Below are 14,503 nucleotides of genomic sequence, written 5' to 3' on the forward strand. Positions count from 1 at the left end.
TAAAATATTTAACTTCTATTGACTTTGGTTTTGTTCGAATTCTTATTAATATTTTATCTGTGCTGTATGGAAGATTGTGTATGTGCTTTGATTAACAAACAAAATGTAATTTTAGAAATATTGTATATATGCATTTACGATCCTTACCTTATATTGTGTCGAAAAATAACTCTATGAATTCGTGTGTGACAGATCTAACAGTAATCATAAACTAGTATTGCTGAATAACATTACTGAATATCATTACTGAATTAAAAAACTGAATAGTATTACTTAATAACAATTACGGTAGAGATTACTTTACACCAAGTAGTGTGATAGAGCATTCTAGGTATTTCACTGCCCAGGAACTTATATTTAGTATTGGTGTAGTGATACACTTAGTGAAGCAATACCTTGCAGTAAAGTAGTTGCCACCATTTTTGGTGTTCAAGTACAAGTAATTTTTTTACAGTGTTAGGTATAATACTTACATGCTTGACGGTATATGGTAATCTATATACTCCGGTATGGTTCGGTATACTCCTGTATACTGCATATGCTAAAATGTCTATTTCACATGGGCTGAAGTTTCTTTTAATATATCACTAAGTGTTTTCTAACTTGCTGATAAATTATTTTCTGTATAATTATATTCAGTTTGAAAGATCTATCAAATAAATTTAAAGCTGAAGAATTCCCTTTCTTAAAACGCAAAAAATTGGAAACACTTCCAACATAAAACGGGATCAATGGTAGCAATTTCATATTTAGTGAATTTTTTTACTTAGACTAGCAAACGTCTAGGTAAAAAAAAAGTATAACACTTGTCAAATAAACCTGAAGTCAACAAAAGCATTTTGTTGTAAAGCGAAAAGAAATGAAATCGATGCTTTTTAAGTAAAAACTTTATCTCTGAAATTAACTTTCTCCAAAACTAATTTTTATATTAAAAATATATTCGTTTATTAGTAAATTAAGTTATAAAATAATTACGCACAAATATTTGTACTAATAGGAAAATGAAACTCTGGAAGCTTTTCTTGCGAAAAATTCCAAACTCGTTCCTACTTATGATTCTGATTCAATTGGTGGTGTTAAATTATTAATGCCGCTCAAACTTTCATGCACTTCGCAGGACAAAACTCCGTTTGTCGTCAGTCGAAGTTCAAAATCACCCCTAGATAGAATCATGTTCATTCAAGTTTCCATTCGCTGTGATCGATGACGTCACTAGCCGGCAGTGTATAAAAGAAGGCCTCCTTACTCTACAGGGATCGATCCTTATTCAGGAGTCAAGCTGTGAAGGGTCTTTTCCTGGCGACTTGTGCAGCGTTACGCGGGACAAGTTCCCGAACCATACCGGAGCGCGGGACTTCCTTTTCCCGGAAGAAAATTTCCCGTTTCTCAGGTTATTTCGAAGTTTGGGGGTTAAAGTTTGCCAACATTTTTATGCCGGAAATATTTTATATAAAGAACATATTTGAAAAATTTGTGGTTTGTTATTTGTAGTAAAGGATATCATAAAAATCATCTAAAATTGACACATATTTAAAAGTAGGACAGAGAATATATTTAAATATAGAAGAATCCTAAAAAAATTCTGTAAAATACTTTTTGCACAATTTAAAGGATATTGCGTGCAACATATAGTTATGAAGCTACCGACTGTACAGATTTCAATTTATTGAATCATGAAACAATCAAAGTTGAATCATGCAACAGTTTAACATTTTTCGCCGTTGTACACACTTTCTCAATCTTAAGTCATGTATAAGCACATAAAATAATTTAAAACTTGATTGATCTAATACATTTTTATTTTATATCTAATAACATCAAGATTAAGAAGAACTTATGGTTGTATATAATTAGCTTGTACAGTAATTGAACAAGAAAAATGGTTGTACACTTCAAAGTGTTAATTAATTAAAAAAATCAAGTTTGACAGGATTAACAGATTCTGTTAAAGTGAACTGACTTATTAAATAAACCATGTCAGTGGGAAAAAATATCTTGATATATTTCTTGTGCGTGAATTGGACATTTAAAGCTGTAAATTCAATTGGTAAGTAAAACAATGTTTTGATATAAAATTATGATTATTATTTTTTAAATTTGCATCATTTAAATTCTTTGTCTACTCACAAAATATGTAAAATAATTAACACAAATGCATCAAAGGTATTTAAGGTAAAAACAAATATTAATTTATTTTAAATCATTTTAGCTTCAAATTCACTTATGTATAACTTATACTTTTGTACTGACGGGATCAGAAATTAAATTGAACTTGAATTTAAAAATCAAGTAAATTGACCTGCAATTCTATAAACTCAAATTATGATATCAGATGTACTAAAAATTTTAAGATTACGCTTTCCTGAGGCAGCTACGAGTGAAACAATTTTAAGAATAAAGCAATCATTAATTGTTAGCAAAGAATATTTCAAAACTTTATTATAAATGACAAATAGTATAAAAAAAAATCCTAATATTTTTTTCTACAAGAATTAACATAATGTGAGATAATGTATATTATGAAAACAACTAAACAATATAGTTTCATGTAATTCATGAGAAGATTTTTTTAATTTAAATATTGTGAAAATCATTAAATGAATTTTTCATTTAAGTTTTGGGAAATTCATAGGCTGCATTATTTTAAGAAAAATAAATGTACTGACATTTTTTTTTAAAATTTATAAACAGTTACATTGACATAGATACTGACAGAAAAGATAAAATAAAAAAACCCACACATATTGTGAATTAATAGATCATAGATTTGGTAGAAAATAAATTAAAATTCTCATTTTATTATTTATAATACATACTTGAGGCATGTTTAAGGATAATAACATATGATCTTTATTGTTAAGCATTTCATGCCATGTTATGAAAAAGTAGCTAATTTAAATCAGTTTTGTGTACTTCATGTGGAGAAATAAATAGACGCGCTCTATAAAATGCAATATGCTAAAATATATTTTGCATAATAAGCTGTAATACATCACTACTATAATGTTTAAATACAATCAATTTGTGATTCCAATTTTCATAAGGTTTTAATAATTAAAAATTCCTTAATTGCATTGAAATTAAATTGAAATTAAAGTTAAAACATAATTTGAAAACCTTCAACATTTATAGGAATGTAGGGAAACACTTCCTCTTTACATTAAATTCCAGTTCTTGATATTCAATGAAATTATATATTAAAATATTATAATTTATAAAATTGTAATAGTTATTTTATTTTATAAAATTATGTATTATAAATTTATACATTATGATAAAGGAAATGATACATAAATATAATAAATATGCAGTGAAAAAAATCCCCCGTGGTTCTACAATTACAAAATGTACAAGAACTGGTATGCTTTTTATAGCGGTATATTTGTTTTAATTCTTTTTTGTTGTGTTTGAAAATGTTATATTTTCTTGTTAAATCATGTACGGAAAACATAGTATTCTTTTTGATATTTCAAAGAAATTTAAATTATAAAAAAATCCATTTTTCTTCGTTTTAATTAATTTAATTCTTTCTTTTAACAAAATTTGTTATATAAATCATCATAATCATGACTCAATGGATAATATCTATATATTTTGTTTCTTAAACGTCTGAAATGATTGCATCCCTTGAAATTAAGAAAAATGATGATAAAAGTTCTTAGAAAACATTTAATTATCAAAACATTAATGTTTAAAAAATTACAACATATTAAATTATATTAAAACATTAACGTTTAAAAAATATATTGTGCTAAATTATTGTACTAAACTTCTAAAGATAATTCAATATATAATAACATAATAATAAATGATACCAATAAAATATTTTTTTCGAAATCGCAGTAGAAACCGGAAAATTTAATATTACACTAAGTTCTGTACATTTTTGCAACCATGCATTGTATATTAAAACAAATATTTATTTAAAAATAATTATTTTTAAAATTGAATAATTTAATCAATTTTATTCATTCGTCAATAAAAATGCATCGTATTTTCAAGAATAATTAAAGAGGTAAGCAGGAAAACCTTTATCAATAAGATAGCGTTAAAATGTTTTGTTAAAAAAGAATTATAAATGCATAAACATGAAAAATTTATTTGTAAAACATTTTACTTCTAAAAACGTTAAGAAATTTTTAGAAAAAAGTGTAATGATGCATAATGATCGACTATAACATGTTTAACTTAGCTAAAGTGTGTTATCAAAATGTTTTCTAAATATGTTTAAAATAAGTTTTTAACAGTATATTGCATAGTGTTGAGTTGCATATAAATGTATACCATATATTTCGTTTCCTCTTTCTACCGTATTAGAGGAGTACATTTTTTCTTAGAAAATAGTTAATAAGCAGTCTGTTTATAATTATTACGGTACTTTGCATTGATGAAAAATTAAAATTTTGTGATAATTGATTTAACTTCTTCTTAACTATTACTTATTTATTTCTTATTTATAATCTGTTTAAAATATAACTTTCGAATGGAAAGTCTTTATAATATGTTTCATTTTTAATATACTAAAACTACTTTAATTATATACTTTAAAAGAAATCTTTTTCCGTTAATTTCAAAAAGAATTTTTTTTTTAAACTTATATCTTTTTTTTTAAAATTATTTTTTATTAATTTCCAGCACTGTTCAGTGCTTAAATTATTATAAAAAAATAATTAACAAAAAGTGCTGTGCAGCGATGGTTATAAATTAGTTTTTGTATTATTTCTCAATTGATTTATCAATTGATTGTTTTAATAATTTTATTAATTGAATTATTGACATTTTATATTAAATGATTTTTTTTAATCCACAAATACATATTAGAATAATAAGTGAACTGATATTTTTTAAAAATTGTTAACAAGCAAAACACTTTATAAAAATACTAAAAACGCCTATTTTTCAACTTTTTGCGAGAAATGCAACTATCATGTGACATTCACATTACATAATTGCTTCATGTAGGAATTCAATTCAATGAATCAAGAATTTAGAATGAATGCATCAAGAATTTAAAATCAATGAATCAACTAAATTTTTATGTTTTTATTATTTAATTAAATGCTTAAAATGAGGACTATTTAATATAATTTAGTTTTGAAATACTTTAGGTTTCAAAATCATATAATTTTAAGCAGATTTTTCAAAAAAAGTTAATTATTAAGTAAAATCAAACTTTATATATCAAATTTGTTGACTTCTCTAAGTACATGTTATTTTTTGCTTTCATATTTTCTGCATTTGTAACACTAAAATTCTTTTTGATTGCACATATCTTAATCTAATAAATAAAATAAACCGCAATAAATTAAAAAATGAAATATAATAAGAATTGAAATATTTGTTTTACACAAATATATATAGAAAAAGAAATTTACATACCTATAAGAGTACATGTATATTTATATATATGTAATTAATTTGTATACTAATCTATTGAAAAATCAGAATGCTTATACGTTTGTATATTTTTTGCTGCCTAGCAAAAGAGATGAGTACAGGATAAAATTGCAATTTTTGGCTATACTATCGACTGTATCAATATGGCAAAAGATACGGAATATAGTTATTAATTATTTTGATTTATTGATGAACTTCGAAAAACATGTTTTACTTAATCTAATAACGTAAATACACTGGGAAGTGGAAGAAATAATAATGAACAATAAAATTTTAATCTGTTTTGCTTAAATAATTGTATTGGTATATCTCTTTGTTTTTTTTTGCATGATTTCATGGTGTTGATTAATACCTATTTACAGATTATTTACTTTTTACAACTCTTATAAACATTCAGCTTGTTATGCATCAATGTAACTTCGGTAAAAGTCAAAAATTATTTTCTTAACGATGTTCCCATAATAATTTACGTTTAATAAAACTAGTTTAATGAAGGTCTTATTAAGAGCAAATAAGGAAGCTTAAAAACTTCTTATTAAACAGAAACAATTTAAGTAAAAAATTGGTATTAAGATTAAATTTTAATAAAGAGTTTAAAAAAGCATAATCTCATTAACTAAGCAAGAATTTTAATTTATCATAACGGTTCCCTTTTTAAGCAACGTCAAAGCACGTGTTTTTTATTTCAAGTTTTAAATATTTAATTGGAAATTTTATCCAAGCTTCAGCATTGGGTTTGGTTTAGCGTACAGCAAACAAGTGTTTGGAATTTCTTTGTAGGAAATTTGATCCACATTTAAAGAGAAAAAATTATATAAAATAGCATCATTTTCTCTTTTTTATCAATCTAACACTACTAATTTATTCAGAATACCATGTTTTTCATTTTTATTCTAACAAGCCGGTCTCAGACTTTGCATGAAAGCATTAACTTATAATTGTTTTGTACGTTACTGTTTCTTTTTTGAATCATTAAACGATTAATACATTAATTGCCTCATGTTTGTCTTTTCTTAAAAAAGCCTCAAAGTCTCAAATTTCGTATGAAATTGTTACTTTTTCTTCATCCACCTAACGCTACTAATTTATCCATCACATCCTACTTTTATTCTAAAATTTTCGAGCAGTAACGTTAAGTCCATTTTTCTTCTTAGTTACTCAGTTGACGTGATTAATACATTCATCTTATAATATTTATCATTTTCCAAAAAGAAGAAAGCTTCAATTTTTGCATAGACAACTTACGCTATTAATATCATGCCATGTTTTTCGTTTTTCCAACAAGCAAAACGCATGAGAATTACTGAATTACCTTTTCTAATCTGTTGCTCAACTAACGAGATTAATACATTTATCACATCATGCTTGATTTTTTCTTAAAAAAGCACAGCTAAAAATATGTAGGAAAGGATAAAATTACCTTTCATTTTCACATTAAATTCATTTCAATGTAAAGTAAGGACTTCAATGTAAAGTAAGACATTGAAATCCAAAGTTGAAAAGCATGGAATTGCACAAATGAAATATTAGATTAAATAAAGAAATTAGATTTCAAACTTAGAAAATAATTTACAGAACATAGATTGTTTTTGGAAAAAAAAGAAGAGGAAAATTCAAGCATAATATAATAATTCTTTTGATACTCTAAAAATGACATCAAGGTCTTACTGATTTAAAATACATATTTTATTTCAATGTGACAGATAAATATTGAATGCTATACTTTTAATCAAAAACTCGTATTGTTAATAATTTTGCGCAATTTTATGAGATAAATTTATTATTTTATTTCATGAAATAAAATTATTAACTTCCTGAAATTCTCAGAATTTTGAAAAAAAAAAATTAAATTTCATTTTTTTGTATTGCTCCACTATGTAAAATATAATTTATAATGTTTCTTAATTTCCTTAAGCAAAAAGGTTTCAGTAATATGTTAAAAAGGTTAAATAAATTAACATAGTTTAATTTGATGAAAAAAAATATTTTTGTTTTTTCTCAAAATCAAAGAAAAAAAACACTAAGTACCTCATTTACCTTTCGTTTAATACAATATTTTAGTTTCATCTTGTAATATATTTTTAGAAATAAATTTAATGCCAAATTTTATAATCGAGTTATTTTGAATCTAATCCCCCAAGATATTTTCATTCAATCTCAGTATAAATGAAATAATACAATAAACGTTCCTTTTTTCTATTTTTAATTGCAAAACTGAGATCATTTAATCATGTGTAGGCGAAATCTAAATTACAAATTAAATCAGTTTGAAAAAGAATCCTTTAATTGATAATTCTCGCCAAGTTCTAATTTTATCACTTTCATTAATAATTGCTTTGTTGAAATGTTTAGAAAACGAAATCGTAAAACTGTTGGACCATTTCCATTGTATTATCTGACTTTTTCAAAATTGTAATTCATGAATTTTCTATCACTGTCTCACTAAAAATCTTATTTTTTGTTCAATTTCCTGTTAACTAGCGCATATGCTAATTTACGCATAAGGATTAATTTTTCTTAAGAACTTTTCGTACATATCGTTTTGTGGACTATGTAAATAAATTTTTATCTGCCTTATTTTATAAATACTTTCAAATAAGTTATAAAACTTTTTGAAATACCGTAAAATATAGATTGTGAATTGAATATAAATGAAAAGAGAAATTTCTAATTATTGTTTTAAAAAACTAGTTATTTGGCAATTTTTGAAAATAATATCTGAAACAAAAAATTATAAAAATAATATATATATATATATATATATATATATATATATATATATATATATATATATATATATATATATATATATATATATATATATATATAATTATAGAAATAATTTACAATATAAATAATTATTAATTATAGAAATTCTACTAAAGCTTTATATTGCAAAGTCACTTCGTCAATATTACATATAATACACCAAAATATAATGGTAAATTTATTTATTCAATAATATGTATAGTATACTGATGCTTTTTTCGTAAGATATACTTGACCATTATTACATAAAATGTACTTAATTTTTTTTTACCGAAATTTTAATTTTAAATTTACTTGGTCAATAATACGTAAAAAACAGTAAAGCATTTCTATTAAATTTAAGTAGTAAGTTTACTTTGTCAATATTAAGTAAAATGTATCAAAATATTCTTATCGAACTAATATGTTGCATTTATTTTGTCAATATTACGTATAATATACGGAAACATTTACCTAAGTCTAAATGGTAAAATATACGTAAACATTATTCCGTAAAATGCGCGAAAACTTTCTCACCGAAATTTAAATGGTAAATTTACTTGGTCAATAATACGTAAAATACAGTAAAGCATTTTTACTAAATCTAAATAGTAAATTTACTTCGTTAATATTAAGTAAAATGCATCGAAATATTCTTATCAAATTAAAATTTATTTTGCCAATATTACGTACAATATACGGAAACATTTACCCAAGTCTAAATGGTAAAATATACGTAAACATTATTCCGTAAAATGCACGAAAACTTTCTTACTGAAATTTAAATGGTAAATTTGCTTCTTTATAAAACTTGGAATACACAGAAATATTTATACTAAATCTAAATAGTAAAACTTTTTTCGTCAATCCTTCGAAAAATATACCAAAGCAATCTTACCGAAGGGTAGTTGGTAAAATATTATTGTGTAAAATATACCAAAGCTTTTTTCAGCAAATGTCTCAAAGGTAAAATTTATGTATAAAGCGTACTGACTTTACCAATTTCCCACAAAATTACATTTAATTTATGTATGATGCTTTATAGGATATAGTAGAAAAACTTAAAAATTGTCCTTACTTCCTAAATTTTCAAATACAAATATAAGCATTCTTTATTTAAACTCAAACACATTTGTTATATTTAGATATTAAGTGTGATAAAAATGTCTTGGAGGAAAAGTAAAGTAACTTCAAAAAACCTTTATTCAAAATAACTTAATTATAATGATTTATTGATTTATATTCATTGATTGAAATAAACGTTGTGGATGTAGAATAATAAAGTTAAAATTAAACTTTTCCTCTTATCTTTCCTAAAAATAATATTAAGAATTACTTTCTAAAATATAATTGTTTGCATACGCTTCTGAAAATTAGTTAAATCTATTTTATGTTACATATATTTGTGCTATATTTGTGTAGTATTTCTATATGAAAGCAAAAACTATTCTTTAACATTTTTTATTAAAAAATTAAGAAATAAAGAATAATTAAATTAAGCATATTCAAAGTACTGCATATTAGAAAATGATGCATACAGGTGTAAATGACTGGCTTCAAAACACTGTTACTGCATAGTTTGCTATATCCTTAAAATATCTAATAACTGTAGTAAATATTTAATATAAAGGAAAAAATACTTGTTAAACATATTTTTGAACAAATTAATTTTTTTTACCCTTTAACGCGGAGTTTTTTTAAGCATATTTTCCATACTATTTTCAGTATTTGGCATTAGTTTATGTCAAAGGTAAAATTTATTTACATGGCTCACTTCCAAACAATAGTTTTTTTAAATTTGCGCTTATTCGCAGTTATTGAGATCTACGAGAAACAGTAATTCCACATTGAAATTCTTAAATTTATAAAATTAATTACTGATAATGTTGTGAACATTAAAGAAAATATATTTTCAAAATTCTTTTTTTGGATTTTATATTTTAGAAATCATGTATTACCCAGAATTTAACAGATGTTTTGTAACTATTTAACTGTTTTTTATATTTAAAAAATACTGAAATATACTTTTACTCATTATTAGAGCGCCAGAAAATAAATTTATGAAAAAGACCTCGGTTTCCGATCCACGCCAAATGTTTAATTTGAATAGAAACTGTGGTGATAGGTTCGCCGCTCATCGTAAAATCAAGTTTATTTCATATTGTTATGTTTGTCTTTAATCAATTGTGTTTTTACTTACTTTTGAAGTGAACTGAGATAAGAGTTCTGACGTCATCACATTAGAATTGTATAAATACCAGCACGCACATGACAGCCTGTCAGTACTTTCTCCCATCACCTGCTGTGATGATGTTTCTTGCAAATCAAACCAACTTGTATATAAATGTAAATATGTAGAATAAAATATTAGTATCTCAAAGGAGCTATCTTCGCTTACCTAAAAACCTTCTACTGAGTTAACTATGCTTTGAATAATACTGACATATTAAGAAAATAAAGATCTTCAAGTATATATAGCTTTTATTATTTTGCTATATTTTGTTGTTGCAAAGTATCATTTTTTAAAAAAGCTTTTAGTAAAAAGGGAATTACTTAAGTTTGAAGAAATAAAATAGAAGTTAGAAACAGTTTCATTATTTTTGATTTAATTTTGGATATGGTTTAAAATATTGTAACATTGAGAGAAGTTTACAATAGAATGAGAATGGGTTTTTTTCCGCATTACTATATGATGGAGGAATTAAGAGACAAATAAAACAACAAGGGGCAATAATTCAAATATTAGTTCGAAAAAAATTTATAAATTTGATCGGATCACCTTCATTTTTAACATCCGTATTAAAAATGCCCCGGAAAATGTAAGATTCAAGATTCTCAGATATACATTGCGACTTGCTATCTTGTATTATTTTAATATCAAGAAAGCCTACTCGTTTTTTTAATCTTTTATTTCATATTCCCTTATTTTCATGAAAATAATAAGATAATATGTCCCCTGATGAAGTGCTGCTCTGTAAACACACATTTTTATGTTAATATTATTTTTACAATATTATTAAAAAAATTTTTAAAATCATTTTTAAGTAATTTTATATTGTTACTATTTTATATAATTTGAATTTGGTTTTAGCTGCCTTGTGCGCTGTTCCAATTTGAATTAGTGTAGTAATGGTTATTTATTTTTCCTACCTCCTGTTTAATATTTTTGACTTAAGAATTTGAATTTATATCTTGTATTATTTTAATATCAAAAAACGCCTACTCGTTTTTTTAATCTTTTATTTCATATTCCCTTATTTTCATGAAAATAATAAGATAATATGTGTTTTAGAATTAAAATGTGTGGGTTTTCTTGAATTTATAGCAAATAAAGAATTTAACAGCAATAAGCGAAAACCACCATACAATTTTATTTTTCATTCCATGGCAGAAAAAAATACACGAAGAAGTTAAAACTGATTAATTTTAAAATGGAAAAGATATTACAAACATTATTTTTAACATTTTTATAACACTTTTTTTCGAGTTTATTTTATAAATTTAATAAGGGGTATATTTTTAAATATTGTAATAATTTTAGAAAGCTTTAAAATATCCAATATGTAATTTTTATCCCTCTTACATTTTATATCCTTATGTGTCCAGAGCAGTACGCAACTTCAGAAACAGTAAATTCACATTTAGTGCAGATTTTCTTTAATTTGAAGCAACTGATTTAAAGTTAATGCGGAATTAGCGAAGTTGAATTAACCTTTATTTTTCCCTTATCAATATTCCATGGTGGAGTAATATACAAGAATTAATCAAAACTGAATAATTTCAAAATAGAAACGGTGTTATAAATTAATCATGGAAAGTATTTAGCTACGATTCCAGTAAAGTTTCTTAAGCAGATGGGATTTATTGAAGGTATTCTCATTTGGAAAATAAATTTCATTATCGAAGTTTCAGGTAGCCTAGGGAAGTATTCGGGCACTACATCAGATTTCAATTATCAATCTAAAATGAAATTAATTTCATACCTTCGACTATTGAGGTTTAACTTATAAATATTTGATTAAGTAGCGATAAATGGCTAATATCGTAATAGTTTAAGTTTGGATAAAATAAGAGTGACGTTCATGATTATCTTGTAACTTACGCAGATTTAAATTACTTTCTTTAAGGAATAGTTTTGATAATATCGGTTTAAAAATAATTATTTATATACTTACTTTGTTTTTGTATGAAAATAGATGCTTAAAAAATAATTACTAACAGTAAATTAAAAAGTATGCCCTGCAATATACTGAAATCTACGTTAATTGCTTTTTTAAAAACATATTGTTGTTTAAGAATTTTTTTAATTCATTTAATTAGTATTAAGCATTAGATTACAAGGAACTAATATGGAATTACTGCTGGTATTAAATTACAATTAATTTAAAAAATAATAGGAAAATTAAGTGCAATGAATTAAACGAAAAAATAACCGTTTAAAATTTCATTTCCCTACATTCGCTCAGTCAATTTTGCTGAATTTATTTTTACAAAATGAAATATTTGAGTCCTGTAAAGCATAAATTTAAAAAGATAGCAAAATTTTATAATGACTTAATTTAGTTATCCTAAATATAGTAAATGTAGTATGTAGCGTTTATAATATTTTCATGTGAATCTTTAATAATTCCAATTTAATTCAGAAAATTATAATTTTCACTTACAATAAAAAGGTAAGGAAGATTTTCACATGTTTCTTTTTCAAGTTTTTCATAAAACAAATATATTAGCTTTTCCTATCATTATCATGTCCTATCATTAATTAAGAACGATAAATTTGTTATCGAAGAATCGTTTTTTCGATGTTCTTAGTTACATTTCTGTTTAAAGAAGCAAAACATTAAATCTGTTATCCAACCATTCAAACGGATTTAAATATAGCTGTTATACTCTCTTGTTTAAATTGATAACTTTTTCTTCATTGTGCTAGAGCTCGACAATTCGATTTGTATCATCAAGTATTCCCCGAGACAAAAAATATGCAAAACGTGAATAAATATTTTAAATTTGGAGCAGGAAACTAAATGGCACATTTATTTATTTTCCTGCTTCGAATTAACATTGACAAACGTACCTGTATTAATTAAATGAAACGTGTATTTAAGAGGATTTTTATGTTGAGTGGTATATTTTTAAATATAGTTTAAAGGATTTGTATATGCCACCAGCAATATATAAGAGAGTTATAAACTCAAAGTGTCTAAAACACTTTCGATTTAGAAATTGCAAGTGCTCTTTTATATCAGGCGACGTCTCCCAGTCAAAAGTGAGGCAAAGTTCAAATAGTAGGGAACTCTAAAGGGATTAACTTTTTATTTTATTTCGCGTAACAAAAAATGGGCTGGGTAATGAATAAGTTGACGACAGGCTTTTCTGTGCAGCTAAATCTCAAGACAATTTCTAAGCAGCTCCCGACTTGGTTTCTTTCCCAATATTAGCAGTATATTAAATTTTTTGGTGAATTATTCATTTTTTACATATTTTTGTTGTTTCAATCTCCTCACGGTGTCTTTAGTTAGTTTTATATATTTTTCATCAGGGCAGCGGGGAAAAGCCACATTCCTAAAAACGATGTGCACTTTCGAGTATATTAAGCGTAAAATAGCAGCTACGGGATGCAAAACATTATTTTTGCTTTAAATTAATGATATTTACCTTTTGCTTACGGCTGGTACAATAAGTGGACCAGAATGGCTTACTCATGCTAAGCGCCGTAAGCAACAGGTTAATTTGCTTTATATTTTTAATAAAAAAAAACGTTGACTTCTTCTGCTGCATATTATAATTCTCTTATGCCGTATGTTTGCCCAGATTACCTTAATTGCACCAGTGAAGAGATGGTGATTTCGGTCTCGTCATTTCTGTCCCGTTGCCATGTTTGTTCCATTGTTATTTCGGTCCCTTCCCGTTTCAGTCTTGTTACTTAAGCGATTCGCCTATTTTAATATAGACATTCCATCCCATTCCTTACTTTTTTACATTGTAGTGGTTATATTTCAGTGGCTCTAAATATATACTTTTTAGTTTATTAAACTGTTTATTTATTATTTGAGTGACAGAAAATAACGAATTTTTTTTTAAGTATTTAAAAACTATTAAACGTCGGAAGGAAGAAAAGGATGCCGTTTTTAACTTTTTTTTTCGATTCTATGAATGGCATTACTGTGGAGGGGTTAGAAAAAACGTTCCACCCCTAACATATGAAGTCCAAAACTAAATTTCCAATATTTATGCAATTATGCTAATTATTACGCTGTAATGTATTATGATTATTCAAACAATTAAACATCAAATAAATAAGTATTGCTGTGATATATACCTCTACGTAGATCAATCTAGTAACTTTTTTTTAAATAAT

At 25.0% G+C, this 14,503-nt stretch overlaps 1 protein-coding gene across 4 annotated transcripts in view; it reads left to right on the forward strand.

Moving 5' to 3' along the window:
* The window catches only part of LOC107452018 (carbonic anhydrase-related protein 10), a 476,626-nt gene that overhangs the window by 35,678 nt on the left and 426,445 nt on the right, over positions 1-14,503 (forward strand). For 2 of the 4 annotated variants that reach the window (XR_001585143.5, XM_016068290.4), the window contains exon 1: positions 1,253-2,047. The exons of the other annotated variants lie outside the window; for them this stretch is intronic. Coding sequence is in view for 1 of the 2 variants with exons in the window: in XM_016068290.4 (XP_015923776.3) it covers positions 1,975-2,047 (73 nt within the window). In the remaining variant the exon portion in view is untranslated. Of the gene's footprint in view, positions 1-1,252; positions 2,048-14,503 lie in introns of those variants that run through there. 4 annotated transcript variants of the gene reach the window in all.

The sequence above is a fragment of the Parasteatoda tepidariorum genome, chromosome 3 (genome assembly GCF_982258835.1).
Source record: "Parasteatoda tepidariorum strain Cologne lab strain chromosome 3, Ptep-v5.0, whole genome shotgun sequence".
NCBI lineage: Eukaryota > Metazoa > Arthropoda > Arachnida > Araneae > Theridiidae > Parasteatoda > Parasteatoda tepidariorum.